At 41.6% G+C, this 24,357-nt stretch overlaps 1 protein-coding gene across 2 annotated transcripts in view; it reads right to left on the bottom strand.

Annotated features, from left to right (window-relative positions):
- Nucleotides 1–24,357, bottom strand: part of RRAS2 (RAS related 2) — a 42,169-nt gene that overhangs the window by 3,858 nt on the left and 13,954 nt on the right. For both annotated transcript variants that reach the window (XM_084207128.1, XM_084207129.1), the window contains exons 2-4: nt 7,407–7,494; nt 6,835–6,937; nt 5,340–5,448 (exon numbers count right to left, since the gene is read on the bottom strand). In XM_084207128.1, coding sequence (XP_084063254.1) covers nt 5,340–5,448; nt 6,835–6,937; nt 7,407–7,494 — 300 coding nt within the window. The remainder of the gene's footprint in view (nt 1–5,339; nt 5,449–6,834; nt 6,938–7,406; nt 7,495–24,357) is intronic.

Here is a 24,357-nt window from a genome sequence, read left to right as displayed (position 1 = left end):
TTTCTTCATCCCTGCATAGTTTATTGCAGGCCCAGAAAGTGAGAGGCTGAAGTTCAACAAAAATAAATAATTGGCAAGGAATGTATAATTCTGAGGAGAAGCTGAACTCAATCTTTAAACACATGTTTAAAGAATTTCTTCACCATTGTAGCTAAAGCACTTTACAAGTCAAACTAACACTGTAATGAAGTTAAGCTTCGCTTCCACAACATCCAGCATCTAAAACACTATAAATACACTGAAGATCTTGTTGTATTTACTAGAATATCTGTAACTGTTAAATTCCAAAATAATTTTTTTCCAGTCTCACAAGTATATTGTCAAGTTACTTGTGGTAAATTTTGGTGACCTCAAAAGTCAGTTTAAAAAAATATTTAGTTTGGAAACACTATGGAAACATGTGCAGTGCCCAAAGAGGCCAGAACATACCAGTTCCATCTTCAAAGCTGAGAGAAATGCAAGTACAAACATAGAAATACTTGTAAATAAAAGCATGAATGTTCATATTTTTCTTGTCCCTTCTTGAGTACGACAACCTGTAACATAAGTTTTACAGGAAGTGTGATGGGACAGCTTATTCAACATCACCACCAAAATAAAAACTAAATCCCTTTTCTTCAAAGATGACTGGATGTTATGTTGACAGAACTAAAGAGAACCACAGATTTGATGGCAGTGATTGTATGTACAGCTGTGTGTGTTGGTTCTGCAGTTTTAGTGAGCTTAAGGCTGAAGGCAAACAAGAACCACCCATAATGCTCACCCTTTTGCTATAGGATATTCTACTGTTTGTTTCTGGATATTACTCATTCTCTCTGTTCTGACAGTTAGTAAAAGTTTCTCAAATGAAAACTCATTACAGAAGATGTGAGCCAGTCAAACATGGAAAAGCTTATTCCCCACCTCCCTAAGCTAACATTCTTCTGAAACAGTTTCCATTTGAGTATCTGCACAATAATCCTGTGAACATAGGTCCTTCTCTCTTCACTATTCTGTCTGGTATCTGTCAGAAATACATTAATTTCTGAAGTTTCCATGCTTTTTTCTACCTAAAGCAACTCTACAAGGCTGCCTAACTTAACACTGCACCTGTATTTTGCCTGGACACTTACACAAGACTAAGGGACACATCACACAGGTAAACAATTAAATGTTTCCTCAAGTTTGAGAGGAATCCATTTCTAGCACTCTGTGGCCACCCTACAGTGCTCCCAGCACAAAAACATTGTCCATTTCTGCCAAGAGCTCCATCACTCCTGAAGAGTGCATCTGTCATCCCAATTTTCCTATGGGGATAATTCACTCTCCCCTAACTCCAGCCTGTCAACACTCTCCAGTCAAAGGTACAACCTGCTGTGGGCAGAGAGGTGTTCCTGGACACAGTCCCAACATCTACCACTGCAAGAAGTTATAATCACACTTTCATACAAGAAAGAGATAGTTAAGAGTTAAGTCACATGGACTTCTCTTGCTCTTCTTGCTTTCAAGATACCTTTCTTTAAAGATAACAGAGGTGATCTCAGCACTAGGTCATTGTGTTAGTTCAGTCATGATGCAAAAGCAAGAACTAGCATTTAATGAAATCCAAGCACTTTCCTGTTGCAACTTGGATTTTCCTTGAAACCCTGCCATCTGGGGAATGATCAGACTTGACCCAGTTTAAGCTAGCAGTTATCTACAAAAAGTCAGACATATCCTGCACTGACAAGTCTACTCCTCCGCCACTAGTGGTTATTATTAAAACATCTGGTGCTCTACTGAATTATCTTACAGTAGAAACATCCACTGTTGAGTTCTAAGGAATTAACCCATTTAACAGAAAGACTGCTACACAGCATTTACTTTAGGAAAGAGCAGTGAAGAGATGGTGCTTCAATTCTGGTTTCAGAGTCAGCAATTTGTGACTGGGGAATTTAGAAACACTGGCAGCTTCATTGCTTATCATACATTCTAAAGATTAATGCTTCCTTGTCCTCTAAAGACTCACTTTTCTTTGTCAATGTAACCCATGGAGATTGAGAGATGAAAATCACAAGAAAGCTGCTTAACTCTATTTATCTATACAGTTATTACCATGACAAATTGCTATTTCAAACTTACTCTTTCATGTCCCTCCCAAAACCACTTGTGAGTTGGTCTCTGGCATATAAAGCCCCACTAATTTACACCACACCTTTGGTGAGCCCCAACAATTCATCAAGATCATACCATTGTTTGTGCACTTCTGCTGTACAACCCAGTTCATGTATTTCCTGAGAAACAGTTGCCACCACACAAGGATGATTAGCTATGCATCATTAGCCTCCAGATTTATGGTGTCACAACGATAGTACTCTGTACTCTGTTCAACCTCAACACATATTTACTTGGATAAAGGTGTGGCCAGACCCTTGAGACAACCAGAACTCTTCCACATGTTTAACTCCTTTGGGTTCTGGGAAGATTTGTTGTTGACTATCATCTGCTGATCCAAACGCACACTAAATTACTTTAGCTGGGTTTAAGTCTTTCACAGATTGCATGTATTTCACTGGTCTGCCTCCTGCCTTCAGGAAAAAGCAGGCAGATGCCCAGTACAAGTAGTTTTGCTCTAAAAACCGATACCCGAAACTGACTTTCCAAAAATGTTACCTTAATTCTGAGGCTGTGTACAGTTGGGATTAAACAAGAAAGAAAGACCCAGATAAGTAAAAGATAAGTGTGGCCTAGCAGGTTTTTGGTGGTGCCCAATGAAGCCTGACACATCAGCAGGCAAAGTGTAAAAATGCAGAGGATTTGCCCTTATCACACTTCTGCCCACCAGTTACAGCCTGGGGGTGCCCCAGACTCCCCACTCAGCCAGTACTCCCAGCCAAGGCAAGGGAGCACTCTCTCCTTTGACCCCACTGCTCCCAGCACAGCTGCCTGCCAAGAAACCTGCAGCCAGAGCAGGACGACCTTGCTTGTCAGGCTGTAGTTTTTTCTCACTTTTGGACTAGTTGGTTTAGCTGGTGGCAGGACTAGCTGACAAGTTTTCAGCCAGATGAACAAGCTGGTGCCCCTCAGTGAGCAGATGGCTGTGCTGAGAGCTCACTCGGTGGAGCACCCCTGAAACAACCCCCTGTGTAACACCCAGCTGATAACATCTCCCTGCTGGCTGCTGCCAAAGGGCGAGGTCTCACTGCTCCCCCCAGCCCAGCTCCTCCCTGCTCTGCTCCAAGCCACAGTCCCACCCCTTCCCATGCTTCCAGCACTGGCACTCAAATCTTTCTGCAAGCTGATTTAGTTCACACACGTCCCAGGAAGCCATTCCCGCTCCTCCCCATCCAGAGAGATGATTCAACTCCAAAAGTGCTTCAAGTGAGATCTGGGAAAGAATGGGAATGTGGAGTCAAATGGGAGGGGAGCCTCTCCCTTGTGGGGGTCCAATTATGTCAGCTCAGCATCCCATAATCATTCCTTCACACTGACTGAAGCCCAAGTGAAACACACCCTGTGATGGGGAAGGGGCAGGGAAGAGTTAAGAACATGTAGTAGCTGTTTAAGCAAACCCAGAAAAGTTTTGTCAGCTATTTCTGCCTAAGCCCCAGCTTATGATGGCAGTGACAAGCCCACCAATTGGTATATAAATGGTGAGTGAGAGCAACAAAAAGTAATGCCCATCAGCATCTAGTCAATTAAGGGAATTCATATAGCCATAAAAAGCAAAAGGAAATTTTGGAGACACATATTGACATAAGCAGCAAAATTGCAAAGTTAGGCAATTTAGAAAAAGCTGCTTTGAGCTTGAATGTGTTCCAGCCCATCTCCACCTGAAAAGGCAGCTTGGAACAGGGCAGAGGGACCAGCAGAGCCGGTGACAGTCAGCTCTCTGCCTTTAAGGGAGAAACAGAGGCAGTGTAATAACACGAGGAGGGTGGAGGAGAGAGAGCAAAGTTCACAGCTGTTTCTAGAAATGGATGTCCAGGATTACCAACTACAACTGCAGGTACCCTGAGAGCTGGGGCTGACAGCCATGATGTTATTTCCCTCCCAAAGCATCTGGGGGTTTGTCCTTCAGCAATTGCAATCAGCAGAATAGTTCAGTTTCACCTCCATAATTTCAATGCCAACACTTGTGCAGGAGATGAAGTACATATGTTCCAGGAGCTGCAAGGTTAAATCTAGGGATTTTGATGGGGGCATGATGGCAACTGAAGAATGACAGGGAATGAAGTGTCCCTGTTTCAGGGACAGACTGTTCTGTGAATGTGTGAGTACTCAAAGTTATTTCAGAGGAATTTGTGAGCTACTTCTGTGAAAACTTCTTTCAATGCAGCATCTTTCAGCATAGCTTTTAATTTAGTCTTGATCTTTCTACACAGCTTCTGGGATGAAGAGGCTGTGACAGTCAAGGGACCATATTCAACAGGAATTTTTTTTGTACTGTAATTGCAATTCAACATTGCACAAACTAACTCACTGAGCTCTTTAAACCATGGGGTTTTTTTTTCTTGTGAAACTCTTAGAACAATAACAGCAATTTTTACTTTATTCTCAGAAAAATCACGTGTTGTCACCAAGCTTTCAATGTCATCTTACTGTTTCAAGAGAAAATATTAAGCTTCTCAAATTAGTTGCTGAAGAAAATACAAGTTTGACATCTGTTCCTTTCCTGCTGCTATAGTAAGGTTATTTTTCATTTCAGCTCAAATTGGTTTGATTTATTAAAAATCAACAGCAACTAAGAAAAACATAATTGAAAGTTCCTTAAATCATTCTAAACTAAGTATTTTAGGTAGTCTTGCAACTAGAGGTGAGGTTGAAAACTATTGGTTTCAAAACTTTAAGGTACATAGGTACATAAATATAACAGAAATTGTGTTGCTGTACTTCCAGCTTTTAAAGCTTTAAGTCAGTCATGCAGAAGATGAGTAGACAAAGAGAAAGCAGTGAATAACTACTAATTTATACACAGCAGTGAAAGGTAAAAGCAAGAGCACTGAAGACTCAGGATGGTTGGAGTTAGTGTTGGAATGCACTCTGCTGGCACAGTGCAGTGGTGAGTAACAGAACTGAGGAATTAGACACGTTCATGCCTGAGTAATCAAGTCATGACAGAAAGATCTCAGCTCTGTGAATAGACTTGGTCTCAACATAACCCCACTGAGTCAGACAGAAGATGTGCTGTGTATGGAATGCCATCATGCTCCTAAGGTTCTTCAAGTACAGAAACTGAGTGGAGCTTCTTGCATTGAAATTAGTTTGTATGATAGGACTTTATTTATTTGTTTGTTTCCATTCTGGAAGGAAGTTTGGTTTTGGGGGAAAACTGAATTTTCTGGAAGAAAGTGAGCAGTAACTAAGAGCAAATGAATTACCTGTCTTTGGTGGTCCAGATCTGCTTTATTACCAACGAGAATCATTGGAAACTCATCACGATCTTTCACTCTAAGAATCTGTCGCTGAAACTTATAGATTTCTTCAAAGCTGTGAAAGAACACAAGCAGAGCATGAGTGCACTAATTCACAGATTCTCAGCTTCTGAAAAACTTCAGAAATTATGAGTCACATATTGGGACTTGCCCTGCCGTGACACACAAGCACAGACAGCTGCAGGCACTCCAGAGTCACAGCATGACCAGTTAGAAAACCATTCAACACTCAAACCAAAAAAATCCCCAAGTGAGCAGTGTCCTCTGCACTGGGCTGAGGTGGGGCTGCAGGGTGAGCAAAACACTGACTGTGTCTCAACCCATAGGGACCCAGGGCCAGTGTGCTGCAGAGAATCAAGCAACCACAGTCCATTCTACAAATACTGACTCTGGAGTTCTACTCCATCTAGAATATTCAAAGCACAGCATAGAGACCCTGGTGATCAATATTTCAGCTGGCAACCTCCAGAGCTACTTCTAAAAATTTTGGGGGAAGCTATCAAAGCTGGAAAGCCTAGTTTTGTCTCAAGGACAGAAAAATGGCAGGGCTAAATGCTTTCCAGTTACCAGCTAAGTTAAACCAGGTACTGATGCTTTTCAAGCATAAGGTATATTCCAGCAGTGTTTAAGGAAAGTTCAGAGCAGAAAAACTTCTTCCAGGATAGTACACTAAACAAGCTAATTCTGGCCTAAGCAAGGATTTTTGGAGAATGAATAAATAAATCACTGCTTTCAAGTAAACACTGTTAAAGCTACATCACTACATAAAAACCTTCAGCACAGACATTTGCAGATAATCACATGCCCTTTGTAGTCTTCCAGACATTTAGCCTGAAGGCATTTACACCTAATTTGCCACCTAAAGTTTAAAAGCAAGATGATCACCAGTAAAAAAGTCACATTGAAAAGAACTAGGTAGCCAGACACCTCATGCAAAGGTAACTGGAAGGGATGTATGTCACTAAGCACAGCTCTTTATCAGCTTCTAAGATGTCTCATCTGCACTCTGCAGCCATTCAGCCAATGCATAGGAGTAAGCAGAGGGACCTCTGCCTGCAAGAATGCAGGCACATACTCTAAACCCACTCAGAAACCCAGAGCCAGCTACTTGATGCTGCACATGGCAAAGGGATATCCCTAAGAATACCAGACTGAATACCAGACACTCCCAGGAAAATGGTATTCTGAACTGTAATAAAGTTTTTGAATAGAGCTGTAATTTTTTTGCATATGCTTTCAAGTCATCTATTGAAACAAAGAGGCACTTTCACAAAGTGTTTGTTCAAAATTGGTCTGCTTCAGTGCTATAAGAGCATCACACATTGTACCTAAGAGTGAACACATACTTAATGTTTTGTTTGAGATTATTTCAGTTAAGGATCGTGTGCAATTTAAGAATAATTAAAACTTGTTTGTTTTAATAACTTGACCTCAGGCTTACCTTCCTCTATCTGTGACTGAGAAAACAAGCAGAAAGCCCTCCCCTGTCCTCATGTACTGCTCACGCATGGCTCCAAATTCTTCTTGTCCTGCTGTATCCAGAACTGAACACAAGCAAAAATATTAATTACTGTATTTCATGTTCTGAGTGACTGAAAAAAAAAAATTCTTGATATGATATTGTGAGAGTCTGTCCTGTGCATCATAGCCAAGCAGAAACCACTTTTTGCAGATACAACTGGATATTCCCAACAAGCTCTTGCACTGATGGAACAATTCAAGACCTCCCAAAAAAACTGAACAACAAAACACTTGAGGACTTCTGCTAATTCCTGACCATCTGAAACAGATGGAAAATGCCCAGAGATATATGGGGATGAGGGTTGTTGGTTTATTCTTAAAGAAATCACCAACATGCAAGAGCTGAAATTTTTAAAGCAAAGCATTTCTGTTACACTTGGGATAGGCAGCACAGAGGTGTGTTTTCCATGCCACCATTCACCCAGGTAACTCCTGGGAATAACAAAAAATTCCTAATCCTAGTTTTGTGGGCACCGTGGGCGGGCTACTTACTGTCCAAGCGCGCGGCTCTGTCGTCTATCACACATTGCTTGGTGTAGGAGTCCTCAATGGTCGGGTCGTAATCCGTAACAAAGTAGGACTGCAGAGAAGAAAACAGGTTTGTGTCTTAGACAAGCACACACAGGTCACTCACTGAGGGAGATGCTCAAACTGGACACTTGACAGCATAAGGAAGGTGAGCGTGTTTATCCATATACAACCATTTTACACTTCATCCAAAGATATCCAGTCATGGTTTTCCTGTTCCTAGTAAATGCTCATAAATTGTAGAGATTACTAGCAGAGTCACTGAGTTAACTGCATTCCTGTAGCCTTTCCAACATTTTCTAGACATTACTGGTAACTCCTAGGATTTCTCAGAAATCCCTAGAAATTTTCAGTTTCTATGACTTCTAAGGTCTCTTGTAATTTCTCTGAACTTCTGGTAGGGTTTAGAAGTTCTTTGACATTCTCAAGTTTACAGGACTTCCTCTCCCCATCCCAGAGCCAGAAATTTCTAGGAAGTACCAGAACTTTCTCAGCTGTTTCTAGAATTCCCTAGCAGTTTTAGAACAATGTCTAGCAACAGCTCCACACAGCACAAGCAGCACTTAGTTTGTTAGCTGAAAGAAGTTTGGTAGAACATCAAGTCAGGATTTGATTTCTCTCATGGTTTTAATGACCTTAAGCACTCACACTCCCCAGACAGACAACCCCTGAAAGCAGAATAAGCCATGAAATGCTTGTGCCACCCATGGTCTAAGCACAGGGCTCCACCAGACACTGCCAGGCTGTTGCTTATCACCCAGACTGTAGAGCAAAGCACGTTCTGGTACATTTCTCCAGAGACTGGGTGATCTGGTACTGAATACTGGGTTAGCAACACCATCAGAAGACAAGTTTAGAATTCAAAGGATGAAGTTTTAGCTTGCATGCAGTCATAGTAAAGTTAACTTCACCTAAAACTGAAGGAATCACATTGGCATAACAAATCTGAACCCTGATCAAATTCCTTCCCATCTATGTTCCAGCAGGCACTCGGTGCACAATTTGTGCAGAACTGCAGGTGTACCATGTGTACATCATTCAGTTCTGTAAAGCAGTAAGGAATTAGGAATGTTTTGAAACTACATATTGGCTCCTAGGAAGAAAACAAAAAAGAAGGGGACTTCGCTGAAGCACCTTTCCCATCACACAAACCTAAAGATACCAACAAGACAACACTCTGCTCCTCTAAACTTACCGAAATCAAGTTAACAGATGCCACAGTTGGGAAAACAAAACGAAAAAAAGGGGGGAAGGAAAAAAAGAACTGAAATCACAGCACTAGCCCACTAACCTTCTCCAGACACAACACTGTCAGTGCAGAACACAGTTAACTCTGTTCCCTGCAGATAGTTTATGTGGCTGTATTTGCCCTTGTTCAGTTCAGGTGAGGAGCTGCTCAAGAGGACAGCCTGCAGAACACTGTCCTGACTGCACCCAGCTGAGCCCACCACTTGGACATGGCCATGCCAGGCTCCTGGTTCAGCAGCATTTAGGAGAGGGCTTCCCCAGCAGAGCTCATGGCCTGAGCTGCAGCTCCCTTCCTGGGAGAAGCACATCACCAGCTGTGGGTGCTATATATAACCTGTGCTCATGTACCACAGCCTTCGTGCAGTTGGCTGCAGGAGGAGTTTGTACAGGTTGCTGTTGATCTGTTCATTAAGAGCTGGCACCACGCTAAAAAACTGGTGCCCCCAGAGCAGAAACCCTGAGCAGCTCCTTTGCATTTCAAGCAGACATCAGTGTCCTCTCAGGATACACCTACACAGCAGTCACAGCTGCTCTGCAGCGATGCACCCAGGCTCAACAGTCACCCTGCTTCAACCCCACCCACACCAATCAAAACAACAACAAAAAAAACCCTAACAAACCCTCTACCAGTTAAAGAATTCCAGTAAACCAACAGGCATGGGATCCTAAATGCAACACAGCCCAAGTGCCTATCTATAGGCAGCAGAACACTCACCTCAGAACAAGCAGTTCTTTAAACTATAAGTCATCCCTTTACCTTGCTTCCCTTTAAGATTTAAAGAGAATAAAATTCAGCCTTCAAAACTGTCATCTATCTTTTCTTTTGCCTGTATCCATGACTCAAAACATGCTATCCAGGAGCTTAGGAAGAGACTCTGAGGAATGAATTTACACAAACTGTAAATAAGGTCTCAATTCTTCTGTGTCCTTTAACAAACCTTCAAAGATGGATGAGAAACTTAAGTGAACACATAAATATAAAAATAAAATCATTTACAGAATCTGACTTTAAAGGGATGATCACAAATAAGGGAATTTAAGTCCTATGTTTCACTAAGGAAATAAAGTGACATTTATGAAAAGCATTAGGTGACTAAACCATGGAAGATAAAGCCTGCACTCTGAAATTACTCCCTAAACCTCTCCAGCTTCAGCTTTTATTCCTCCATCCTGCAGAATTCAAAGTTACTGTTTGAACCTTTACATCTACAAAATGGTAAAGGATAGCAGCTTTTAAATAAAAGGGAGATTTTGGAATCAATTTATTTGCTCTCATGAATCAGTGTTAGTAGAACACCTAAAGCAGCAAGTTTATATCCAGCAAGGGCAGTATTTTTCACCAAGAGAGTTCAGAAAAAGAAAGCCATAATGATCTCAGATGGATTCTTCTTATTTTCCTCGTTATCTGTCCAAGGGCCAATAACTACAACATGTTCTGTAATCTGCAGGGTATTTCTGTGATTCCCTCCACCCTTTTTAGTTTATTTTTTTATATAATTAAAAAAACCCAACTATACACAAAGCAAGAGTGCAAGACTAGGTACAGAGACATGGAACATGGTTCCTCCCTCAAAAAGGGAAACGAGATTAAGTCATCCTGATCCAGCATCAGCCACATGTCAAATTCAGAACAAGCAGATGCCACAGATCCCCCATGTAACAATTGCTCTTACAAGTGTTTTCTTCCCTCCCATGGAGCTGCACTGCCAAATCTGCTGTCACAGCCACTACGGGAGAGGTTTGCAAAGCAATTAGTGCTGTGGTTTACCTCCAGGCACTGGGCAAGGCTTATGTGCCCGAAACAGCTGCTGGTTTAGAAGGAGCCTTCCCAAATTGCACTGGGACTATGTGCTGCAGGACACAGAACAACCACAGCGCACAAGCATTATTCAGCTTTGGTTGATTTACAAAAAACAGATGTATCAGACACAGTATTTATCAATTTGAGCAGAAATGGACCTTCCTGCTGCTGTCCAGGCAGCGTTTAAAGAATTAAGGCATGGCAGATATGCTGAAACGTTCCATGAGGCCATCTCTTCGCTCCTCAATGCCATCCAGGCAGGGTGCCTGCTCACCCAGCAAGCCCAAGACCCTACACCAGCACAAATAACTTTATAGAGGTCAAGGAGTTTGTGGCAGAACTGCTTAAAAGCCTAACAGGAGCCCAATTGCAGCAAACACAAACCACTGACAACCTACTGGTTTCAAACTGATGCCAAGCCTAGACAAATCAGAGGAGCAAGCACATCCCAGAGTGCTGGAATAGCCACGCCTGCCTAGTGCTATGTGTTTGATGAAAGCTGTCAGTGCCAGCCCTGACACCTCAGGGCAGCCACCTTGCCAGGCTACAGCAGTGCCAGGAAGCACAGCAGGAGTCTGGGATGAGAGCTGGCATGGAACACGGGGCATGGGTCTCTCGGGGGGCCCCATACAGCCCAGGGTGTCAGATCCACTCCTCTAGGAGCCACTGAGTTCCTCTGATAAATCCAAAGAGCCACGACTCATTCAGCTGGCTCCACTGAAGCTGGCCACTGCCTGCAGGAAATAATTAGAAGCAGTTAAATTTCTTCTAAGGAGATAGTAACTTGAACATGCTCTCCTGTTACACCACTCCCTTAATCACCAGCAAAATCAAAGCTCTTTCCACCCATCTCCTAGAAAGGAAAGAGAAGTTGAGCCCAGTAGTCTCATCAACCATTCCATTTACCCAGAATATTATGCAACAGGTTTTCTAGGTTTTCTCTTTCTATGACTGCTGAGGCAATCAAGCCCAGAGATGGGAAAGCCTGCTGCCAAGGACTTTTGTAAAGGGGGAAAAAACCAAAAGAGCATAAAAATCCCCAATCCCACACTACCTACATCACTTAGAGCTGGGGAACCCACCACTAAAATCCCTTCCTATGTACACACTTATCATCTTAAAATGCATTTCAAACGACCTCCTGACCTTCACAGGAGTTTCTACTTGCAGTGCACGGAGACAATGACACTATACAGAATACTGCTCCAGCAGTCTTTGTTTTAGGCAATAGCAATCCCTAAATCAGTGTTTCAATCACTCAAGTCGTTTGGTAAGGAGAAGATATGAAAACCTGCTCTTAAGTTTTTTCCTCTTCCTCCACTTATTTGTTGCCTTTATTACACATAGAGAAATTCCTCCATTAGCTGAAAAGCTTGAGTCCCACTCCATAAATTAATAAAAATGACTAAGTAAAGACACCTTTGATGGAAAACCTCAGAGCCAATTCACGGCTCTTTTCATACAGTAATAAGCTTTTCATAAAGCAATGCCACTTTTCATTAAGTAATAAACAGTCCACAAAACGAAAAGTCAGGAGATAACTTTCTTTTGCACTTTTATGTTTTAGGGTGGGAGAGAAGTAGGATGTTGCTGACAGGAAGCTGCCTCTCTAAGCCTCAGTCCAGAGGCTGGCTGCAGAACACGCCTCCCTTTCTCTTTACACCGAGCTTGAAGGCCATGCAGGCAGCCCAGCACACCACCTCTATGAGTAAGTTAAGGGAGAGGTACATGCCAAAATATATATTCATCCTTGCTGTCTCTATAATCTCCATCTGTATTTACTAAACATACACATAATGTTTCAAAGAGCCACTGGTTGCTTATTTAAATTTTTTCCACATGTTTTAAGTTTTTGGTTCAAACCCAGCTAAGGCAAGGAAATAGAAGGGTTTCCACCCTCCAGCTACAGTTACAGACCAGCTCTGGATTTAAATAAGCATCTGCAATTTGAGCATTGCAAACAGCCCAAAAATCCTCCCTAGATATAATTTTTAAGCTAGAACTTAAAACAAATGTGTAGCATCCACCAACACCAAAGCTTCAACTTAAGTTTTGAATAAATTCCCAAATACCTGAAATGTAAGATCCCAAGACATTCCCATGCTGTGCTCCTTGACAGAGTATTTCTTGTGGCAGTCTCTCCTTTGCCTGCCTTTTACACTGTCATCTCTTCTCTAGGTTTTACCTCATTTCCCCTGCACTGCACCAAGAACACGACTGCTCTTGAGCCGCTCAACCATTGTGAAGCCCAATTCACACCCTGCACTGCCAGGTCTTCACCATGGGCATATAACAAACAGCAGCACCAGCCACAGCCCTATCACACACCACACTGACCACATCAGAAATATTTAACCCAGAAAGGCAGGCACCAAAGCTCTCTTCATTTAAATGAGTATTTCCAGCACTTGTTCCAAGCCATAGACAAAGGCAGTGACACAGGTTTAGACCAGAGCTCCAGTGCCATTGACAGTAGGGCCAAAAGTGGACACCTTTCTCTTTGAGGTACTTGACTACACCATAAAAGCCTTCCCAGACCATGAATTAAGACCTAAAGGACTGTCTGCATAGCTCAGTTTGCAACTTCCATTGTTTCCCCTCCCATGACATCTTACGGCCTCTGCCATCAACTCCTCTACCTAAGAGTGGCAGAGCAGCCAAGTCTGTACTAAAGTGACCCCAGTGACACACTGTGCCCTCCACCAGCTTGCAAAGGAAGTGAGAAACCATTTCTAGGAGTTCTAATCTATGTTCCTGTCTCTGGAGGAGGAAGCAGATTCTATGCCACCACAGGCAAGTTGCTGGAGGATGGGTGACAGCAACCTGTCACCTTGCCCAAGCACTCTGCTGCCCTGGTCCAGAGCTAACCTGCCCAGCAGCAGAGGCAATCAGGCAAAGCAGCAGCTCAGGGCCCCAGCACCTCAAGGGGTTAAAAGAACCTCCTTTCACAGCAGAAAGGAGAAGTCATTCCTTTAGAGTACATGAGTTGGCTGGTTAGAAAACAAGGAAAACATGCAGTAAAAAAACCCTGACTTCTAGAAGCAAACATAAACCCAGACTGCATTCCAGAATAAAGGAACAGACAGAGCAAAACACACGAATTTAGCATTTCACAGAGCCCCAAGCACTTGGGTCACAGAAAAACCCAAACAAACTAAAAGCACACCACTAATCAGAGAGTCTCTGACAAGCTTGTTCCAATAGCAAACACACACCTCCCCAAGAGCAGGTGGCTCACTAGGACCCACTATTTCCAGACAGGGCTAATTGGTTGGTGCTGGAAAAGCAGGAGGTGGATGCTGTTGGGGTTGATGACAGGTTTGCCACCTCTGCAAAGGTTTTGTGTAGTGCCCAAACCAGTAGCAGAAAAGAACTGCAGGAGGTACCCACAGCAACCCAGCACCACTTCAAACACAAATGCTCAGGACTGCATTCAGCAGGCTTTGCTGGCATAATTTACAGAATGAGGGCAAATATTTTGGTGTTGAATGTTGGGAGAATAGGAGACCAAAGGTCTAGAATTATCCTGATAAAGGCCAGACTAATGAAACAATGGCTAGAGAACTGCCTCATGCTACAGAAGGCTGTGTCATCATCCAATCACCCCATATTCCTACAAATCTTTAAGAGGTTCTTTCTTTTAATTATACAAACAGTAAGAGCACCCATTCCTTTCTTCCAAGAAATATAAATTAAAAGATAGTCAGTGCTTGCAAGTAATCAGTGATGCTTCCCTCAATTTGCACTACTTCCCAGTGCCCTAATGTGTACTGTCAGCATTGTTATGGCTGTCCAGGGAAACAGATGTCATTTGTAACTTCAATTACTGCCATTACCCAGTGATGTGAAACACTTCATTTCATGAAGTCACAAAGACAGAAGTGGATTAAGCTGAAGGAAGTTATAGTGAAAGAAAGATGACATGAGACACGTACAAGCTAAGCCCTTTGGAAATTCAAACACAAGCTGAAAATTTTTATTTGTTCCTGAAAAAATAACAACACGCATATATATAATACCAAACTATGATTAAGTACATGCTTAATGAAACACTAACAGTTCTACTAAAGAAGAAAATAATAATGGAAAATGCAAAGTTGTTGTACAAGCCATGGCAGCCTTAGAGTACATCCATTAGATTACTCCCCTGCCAACATACAACTGGAAGACAGAAAAGAGTAGGATACAGAAATAAACACCTGACTTGGTCAAGTAGAGGTAAGTTTTCTCCTTAAATTTTTTTGTGCAATGCAAGGTTTGTCAAAAGTTTTGCTTAGCCTGGAAACACTAAAAGTGTCGGTCCTATTACACACCACAGACTCTTCTGTCCCTCTCCCTCCATGGATATTGAGTAAAAAATCCAACCCACCAGAAAAAGAAAACTCCTAAGAAAACTCTGTTCAGTGCATGGGAGTATTTTAGGCACATAGCTAAATATAACACGGCTCTCCTCTATATGGGCTTTGTTCTGCTCACTGCCCAGAATACCTAATAACAAAACTGGTTTTGCATCCCTCACAGGTGTAGGGAAAGATGAGCTAGGATGGAGGGGCAAGGGTGAAGGGGTATGGAGGGTAAAGTATCCTCAGTTTGAATGTTAACAGATAAATCTATGCCCCTTTAATTTTTGCATTTCTAAAATCAACACTTGGATTTTGTATCCATTAACACACTCATTTCCAATGATATTTCTCCAGATAGCTGTATGCTAGGAAATTTCATATTTCATCCCCAGTTAAGCAGGACTGACTTGTGTGACAGATTAAAAAGCCAGATTGGTTCTGGAGCATCAACTTATTCTACAGTCAAGTAGTGGACCAACACTGAGGGATATGAAAGACTGAAATCAAACTGACTTTTGTGCACTGACAGGGAACTTCCATCAGCTCTTACACATTTCAACATGCCTAAAAAACTGTCTGCTAATTTTTGCCCTTCCCCTAACTGCTACTTAAAATAAAACAGCTTTACTTTCTCCAGCCCCACCTTTTTTTTCTCCCTGGCACTTAAGGCATAGCTGGCAAAATAGCTTGGGTTTACAGGTAGAAATCTGGAGAGTGTAACTGCTAAAGAGATAATTACAAGATCCTGTGGGGAAAAAAAAAATAAACCCAGCTACAGTAGATTTGCTTAGGGAAAAGAAAGTGTATTTGCCACTTTGACTAAGACAGCCTTTCAGTGCATGTTCAAATCATAGAATTGAACTATTTCAATTTCAAGAAAATTTCTTGAAAATGACTAATATTCCAGAATATTCATTCTTGGATGAATAATTCTAGAATAATCATTAAAACTATTTTTCTGAGAAGTTACATGCCCTTTTGCTAACACACTGCCAAGCTTAAACACGCCATCAGATGCCAGTACAGTCTCAACTTGAGGACCTTTTCCAATCTAAAGGATTCTATGATTCAAATTATGGATGCTGGTACACAAACGTCATGTGAATACTGATGAGATTGGGTTTTCTTTTCATATATGTTCTGCAGTGCATGTGAACATCTTTTAAAATATTAACTTCCTTTAAAACCAGCAGATTGATACTTTTTAAAGACAGCTTCCACCATTTAAACTCAAACTGAATCTGCACTGTGCTTAGGTCTCCTTTCAGTTCCCAGCTTACAGCTCTCCCCATGGGGCAGCAACTTGGTATTAACAGCTCACCACCCTGTGAGCATTTCCCTCCAATTTATAATTCTCAAAAATCAAACCACACCAAACACACACGCTCAGACACCTGGTTTAGTCAATTATGTGCACTAAACTTTGGCCTCTCGAGTACTTCCTAATGGTGCAGCATTCATTGCTCAAGATCAGAGAAGGTGCACTTTCACTGTCTGAGAAGACTTCTTTGTAATGCCTTCAGTTAATGCCCTTTAATGCCAGTAAGCACCTACAGAGTTCTTTGAAGGCAGCTCTGCAATTTCTCAAGTTGAAACATGTCTGACTGTAAAGCATATTCTATACTGCAAACTTAATTGAGTCTTGATTTAATTTCATTTCATGTTTGTTTCACAGTAAATATGTGCAGGAACTATGAACACACCAGGTACTTCATCTTCCTCATCTTAACCACTTGCAATTCAAAGAATGTTGAAAACATTGACGACGCACCATCTTTTCATCCAGAAAGTTTTATCATGCTTAGACGGCTTTCAAACTAGAAGCACACACAAGCTCTTCACTATGAACTCAAGGTTTTTCTCAAGAAAACAGTGATTTTTTTTTTTTTTAAGTACATATCTGACTTTAGGACTGTGTATAACCAGACTACAGCTGTAAGAGAAAAAGTAAGGTTGCTTCAAAAATCCCCTGGTGAGGCAAGTCATAGATTACTTTTTCCTCATGTACAAGAAATCACTATCAAATCAGCCTCAGGATAGACAGTGTAATTAAGAGATTTTGGTTTATAAACTAAGTAACTGGAGTAGAGTAAGTCAATTAAAATCTCTCTTCACTTCTGTAGTTCAGATGTAACTCTACCACAGTCAGCAACAGACTTCAGCTTAGTGGCTCCAAGGAGACCCATGTTTAGGGCATTTCCAGTCTATTAACAAAGAGGCCAGTTCATAACTCTGATCAATTTGGACTTTTCAATTGTCTAGCTTAGGTTATGGACATTTGGAGCCAGACAATTACATTAATTAAATCAATTAAAGTAAGAAGTTTTTCTAGCCCAACAAGCCGGTGAAACAAGACTGCAGTCCAGCAACTCCAACCCCTATTTCACATTTTAAGTACCTGAAAATGTTTGATCCCTGGGACTCCACAGCAAGCTAAGATCAAAACTTTCTGAAGTGAACACCTTTCTTATTCTGACTCCATTCATCAGAAAGTCAGGTAGAAAGCCTGAGAAAGGTAAATTCTCCACATTCTTCCTCTTAAAACCTTTGTTTAACATGGAGATACAATCAGGTTGACTAGCCCACTAAACCCAGAGCCTACAGATTTCTAGAATGAGTCAAGGTAGGATTAAATATTTATAAGATAGTGTTTCATTTTACAATTAAACTACAGCAACTGCCTAATGAAAGAGGGAGGTTTTTTCATCCCAGTCCTGACATTCCACTGTAATTCCCTGCTGCCTTCAGGATGATCAAGAGATCAGAAAGTTCAAATTGCCACATAAAAAATTATAAAAACCCCTCATCCAAATAAATACTAGCCGTGCAAACCATATTTATATGTCCAGGCATCTTAACAAAGTTTACATAATATCACCAAGAGACACCTTTTGACCCAACTTCAACATATTCAATTACTTTATTGATACACAATTTGCTCAAATATGGAAATGCCAAACAGGGACTGAACCCAAAGAATGAAAGCTTCCAGAAGTTTTGATCATACCACTTGTTCTGATGGAAAACAAAAACGTTGAAGTGACTCTTTCAGACCCAGTAACACATTTTATTTACACTGCCAGATCATTGTAGACATTGATAGCAATGCACTAGCTCCTGTCCTGTAGGGCTTTTTTCTATTACCAGTAAATTCCACGGAATTTTTGAACACCAGCTTGGACAACATCCAACATAATAACACTCAGTTTCATTAGCAAAGTCTAGCTTTATTTTTCAAAGATTTGTTGACTGATCATTAAAAGCTAATTATTTAGGAAAAAGCTATAAAATAGCACTTCTATCTAATAAGAACTATTGCTTCAAGATAAGCACAGCTCTAATAACTTTATCTGCCCAAATTACATATTTATTCAACTCCAACCTTTTGGCCCTAAATTAGACTGTCTAGACTAATTTTGCAGTCTACAGACAATTACTATTATCTTTAAGTTTGGAAAGTGTCATACCCAGAAGTGTCAGGAATGCTGAAATTACAGCTGTGTAAGTGTTATTTAGCCACCTACTTTCATTAGCAAGGCTAATAATCACTAGCCTTCCCCCAAATCCTCACCCAACTCAGTGAAACACTTAGCAGTTATCCTGGAGTATGACAATTTTAAATGATAATGAAATAATTGGTTGCCTACCCATGAAATAATGGGCTCCTTCAAAGTGTGTTACTCATTAAGGAGTGCAAGCATCAGAGGCTGCATGGTGCATACATTATAATGGTAAGATGTGCTGCAAAATTAATTAAAATAAAAACACACTGGGTAACTTTCCTTTAGAAAAGGGTGTCTGAACAGCTTGTAGGTGGCAAGCCATTGACAAGAAATTCATGCTAAAAACTCCAACAGCAAAACTGTACTAAACACACACTTCTAACACATCAATTTCCAAAGTTTTGCACACACCACAGTGGCAGGGCATGAATGCCAGGCTGATTAACCCAAGGCCCACTGGTTCCATGCTGCAGGCTCAGCAGCTCAGTAGCCAAGCTCTTTTTGCACATCCATATCGGTCATCGATCACACTGTATTTTAAGATGAAAATGTGCTTTCCTCCACCTGAAACCATTTCTCAGAAGTTTGTGACTAAGCAGCAAAACCTCAGAAAGAAGGAGAATTTGCACTGGTCAATAGGTGTTTTTTACCATGTGATCTGTACTTGCAGATTTGGCTGCTCTGAGCCAGGCCAGCACACAGGCTCCCATGGGGACCAGGGGACAGAACAAAGCACTTCACACCACTCACTCCCAAACCAGCAAAAAGCTCCACAAGCTTCACGTCCCCTCTGCCAAGTGAAGTTTTTCAAGAGGTTCAAATTTCACCATCTGATTTTTAACCCAGACACATCAAGGAGAAGCACTCACAACCTCAGTTTGGGATTTAGAGCCAAACAACAAAAATCTTAAGGGTATTTTTTATCATGGCTCTAACCCAAGGTGTCAGGTTAACACACCTGATTGTGAGAGTGGAAAGGAAGGAAGGGGAACTCTTCCAAGGTGGGGCAGGCTGCGTAAGCCTTTTCTCACTAGGGACAGAGCGTTCAGACCTCCTTGGCACTAAAGCCTTTGTTTTGTCCCACTGCTTGGGCACGGTGTTCAACAGGTCTGATTCTGACAGATGGGAAGAAAAAGAACCCAGATTCAGCCATTGTAAACTGAACTCAGCAAAGCAATGTGGCAAGTCACTCCACCTTTGGAGCAAGATGGAGAAATTCTACCCCATGTGAGCAGGGAGATCCCCAGCACAGATACTTCAGTGACGCAGGCTGACCTGAGATCGTGATGAGGTGTGATGCCTGTCAGAAAGCATAAGCATATTAAACATAGGCTAGTCTCACAGATGTGGACACTACTGCTTCAGAAATAATTGTTCAAATTAATATCACTATCCTCAAAATTTCAGGTTTCTGGAAGAACAAAAGCTTAGAAATCAAATACAAGGGGTGCAAAAGCCTGCAGTGCGGACTGATGTAACTGAAACAAACTTTCAGCTGGACAAACCCCTTTGGAAAACAGCAATGCAGAGTATTTTCCATCACAGATACCAGGGGAGTGCAACGCTTTCCTTTCCAGCCTAATCAGTGCTCGCAGAGAAGTTTAATCTTAATGTCCTTGAAGAATGTCTTCATAGTCTCTCTCACTACCAGCAGCAGCAGATTTCAAGATCAAAGGTTATTGCTTCTTCCCATCTGACAACAGCGTAATTCAGCCTGGATTTCTCATCAAGTGGCTGAGGCACAGTACAGCACATGAGGATTGTTTACAACAGGCTATGTAGCACTTCATTTCTGACTCTTCAGAAGCAAAGCCATGTCTACTGGAACTTCTACATTACAGGCAGACAACTGAAGTTCTTAGAAGAAACACAAGAGGTAAAAGAGAGAGTTTTATCCTAAATATAAATAAAAACAAGGAAACCCAAAGCACCAGACTCATGGTTGGGAAGACAGAATTGATGGCTCCATGCCACGTTTTGCATCAGTGTCCCACAGATCAACCCAAACACGCTGTCCTGCAGCATCTCCAGACCCTGCACTTTGGTGGCACAAGGTTACTCAGTGAGATCACTTTTAAATCAGCACATTTGCACAGTGACACATGAAGCATATTATGTGCAACCCTAACATTGTCTGTGCTGCTCCTTCAGATCCTCACTGGCTTACACTCAGCTGAAGAGCATCAAACAGGGCACAGACAATACCTATTTTTCCTGAGTTATTTGGCAGTGTGCATGAAGTCCCACCAACATCAGAATCACAGAAAAGCAAGGGGGAGGTGCTGTCTGGGCAGAGGATGCTTTCCTGGCAGAAGATGCGTGGATGGCCACCCTTTTGTTCCACCAAGCAAGCTCCACACCCAGGCCCACCCCAGCAGCACGGCAGACACGGAGCCAAATCATTCACAACTGGAATATTCACTAAGGAGCTTCACAGAGGCAAGCTCTTGAGTAGCATTATCCTCCCAATTAGTCAAGGTTTTAAAAGCACAAAGTGACCAATATTGTCCTAACTCACATACAGGGAGGTGTGCACACAGTCAAATTCCCCTAACCATAAACTACAGAGTGGTGTTACCATTGCTGATCCTGACACAAGTATGATTCCATAGCACAGAACTGGTTATAAGCACTGTCTGGCTAAATTAGCTTGTTAGTGGATCTACAGGGAAAAGGAAGAGATCCTAAAGCCCCAGTAAGCACAATTAAAATGCACTTAAGCAGTGCCAGAATTCTCAGCCTCAGCAATTTCAGGTGTCAAAGGACTGTCAAATTGATACACATTTATGTCCTTAAATTTTATTTAAAATGCTTCTGCCCTTAGTAGTCAGTCTACATATTTCAGCAAGCAACGATTTCCATCTAAAAAAAACCTTATTTACCAGCAAAACATGTGGTTGTACTAAAACCAACCACAGTATTTCTTCCCCTTCGCCTATGCACCTGCGGGTGTAGTACCACTATTAGTCAGCATCACCCCACTCACAGGGCAGGCAGGGAAACATGTAGAAATCTCAGAGGGAGTTTATTTTTCACTTTAGATTACCACAGACACTGCATGGAATAGAAAAAGATGGAGATAACTAGCATTAATTAATATCTATGGCATTGATGCTAAGGTTAAGAATGCTCAAGAAAAGACTGGATGAGGCACTTTCTGCATGGTCTAGGTAATATGGTAGTGATCAGTCAAAGGTTGGACCTGATGACCTCAGAGGTCTTTTCCAGCCTAACTGATTCTATGATTGTTAGATTAATATTTCACATGACTTTTTGAGTTGGAGGACCCACCCAATTGGATGTTAATCCTGGCTGTCACACTTTTAGAGCATGTATATCTTAAAAGCAAGGATTGTTCTACCCCAGTGAGAATATAATTAACCCGAAACCACATGCTTTTACAACTAAAGCAAAAAAGCCAAACATCTGCTGTAAGGGACCATTCTCATTCCACCAAAACCCAGAGACACAGCACACTCAAGATGCATGTTGGGAGACCTGCTCTAATGTTAAGATCTGCTTCATTCTACAAACAGTTTTACGTGCAAACACCTACTTTCACGTGTCAAAAAGCCACATCTATGATGAACCACATCAAGAAACTGCAAGTAAACATTCAGCTGAGGTGCTACACAATCAAACACCACACAGTCAACTAATGTTTTTGCGCAATGGCCATTTATGGTAGCAGTAAAGAAGGCAAATGAAAGATTGGAGCAATTTCACACCGAGCACCATCACTCCCCATGGTGGAACTGATTCTAAGTAACAGATAAAAAATATGATTTGCATCAAACACCACCTCTACAGGCAATCCAGTGTTATTTTAGAAATTCACAGCTTGAGCTACAAGCATTTTCTAGAGTCACACAGACCTTAGGATCACTGCAAATTCTGTTTAGTATTTTCTTCTCCAACATCCTACTTAGCAGTACATTAGAGTGGGCTCCAAAATAGTTCTCTACCCATTTGTGAGTGAAGTTCCTCCAAGGGGAAGAAGAGTTTAAAGATCAAATTGAGAGCAAACACTTCCCATTCAGAAGCACATGAATTGCTGAAGGGAACAGTGCCTGATTTCCTTCCAGGGCAGGAGAAACAATGGTATTGTAATTCCTTGTTTGAAGCACAAGTGCTCCATACACCATCCCAGCCACACCGGGAACCTCAGTCAGTCATTCTCCACTCTTGGTTCTGTCCTCTAAAGCTTGTAAACACAGCTTTCCTTAAATAATTGGGTAAGCAGACTGGGGCTTTAACATCAAAATACTCTTTCTACAGTACAGCAGCAAAGTCTGTGAAAACTATTAAAGGCGTCTACAGAATGTGAGACCATCGAGAGCATGCAAACCTCCACTGGATCTAGAAACTTTCTGCACCCTTTCCTCGCTCTTCACCTCATATTTCAAAACTCTGGGACACCATCTATGCTGTAGGTACACAAATCCTGACAAGATTTGTATCTCTAGAATGGAATCCCAAGGTTTAGCAGGCCAACCATCGACAGAAAGAAAAGACCTTTGGCTGAGGGATCTTGCTTTGTGCACATGCTTTGGGGAAATGCTCCATCCCAACTACAAGAGGACAGAAGCACCATCAGACTACACACAATACATCTCAGCTCCATTCAGATAAACAAACTATTTTTCTCATCCTTCTGCAAAACTGTAACTTTATGTACTTATCTAAACAGATTTGAACCCAGTTTTCTGTCGCCATTTCCTGAGAGCTAAATCTTTGAAGTCACCTGGGTAGGTCCACACAAACCTTCAACAACCACTCTTCAAATATATGTCATTTGAATAGAATAAATTCTTCTCTCCCTCTCCTGCTACTCCTGTTCTGAATAATCTAGAATTTTAGCAGGCTTTCAAGATTTAAGGGAAAATAAGGAAGGCACAACACTAAAAACGCAAAGAATTTATTTTCTCCTACAGGATATTCACACTGACCAGTTGATCATCACCACCTCCTGAAGACTGGCAGGCTTTGGGATTTTTAGTGTTGAAGGTGTGAACTTTGAAACTAAGTGTTCAAATTCAGACACTTCAGTTCAGTAACAGCATATAGTCAAGACCCGCTCCGGGGGTTTCCAGCAAGGTGATTTCCCTTCTGCCCTGTGTGCGCTCATTCTTACAAAGAATTTACATAAATTCTCAAATAAACTTGTTTTCTAAACTTACAAGCCAGCCTGCACAGGGCAGCCAGAGCACATGATTTCTACTTCATTTGCATTAGAAGATACAGGCTGACTTCTCTATACATTATTCTGTTACAGATATCAGTTGAGGAGAAAAGCATTATTACCTGGAAAACAGAGGTGCACATCAGATGAACATAGCTCATAAGAAGCATTAGTAAACACATTGTCTGAACTACCTACAAGGATGTTCAATGGGAAGAAGGACAAGGGATGATGAAAAATAATTTGATCATGCTAGTTGTATTTCTCCACTTCAGACAAGCTGGTTCCACTAGCAGCTGCTATCTCTCCCTCTAAATTAATGTTACTTACTTGTAACAAATCTTCAGTGAAGTAAGCTACTTTCTTCAGGATAGACACTGAGAACAGCCACTGCCAAAAAGTAACTCTGATTTGTTTATTACTAAAATATTTTGCCTCTGAAAACCATGTTAGACCAATATTCTTTAGGCATACAGCAAGCTCAGAAAAGAGGATACTTTTATGGATTCCACAAGCAGCACAGAAAGGATTCAATTTCTCCACAGTCTAGGACCAACTCATAAGGAAGATGCTTTTTGTTTATCATCTCAACATGCCAAATGATACTTACGTGCCATAATCAGTCACACAATGTTAGTTTACAGTCTTTCAACTTGACAGGTCCTATAAGACTTTCCAGGAAGGGAGCCAGTACTCCTGAAATGTAACTATTTGCTGCTCTTACTTGCTGTTTAGTCCTCTCCAAAGCAATCCCTCCATTCCTCACTTTATTTCTGGAGGCCATAGTCCTGCAGAGGCTGATTCCAGAGTGCAGAAGGGACAGCACAAAAAGGCCTTG

This window comes from Fringilla coelebs (genome assembly GCF_963513975.1).
Source record: "Fringilla coelebs genome assembly, chromosome: 6".
NCBI lineage: Eukaryota > Metazoa > Chordata > Aves > Passeriformes > Fringillidae > Fringilla > Fringilla coelebs.
Note: the sequence above shows the minus strand (reverse complement) of the source record. Positions and strands in the feature narration are given on the sequence as shown.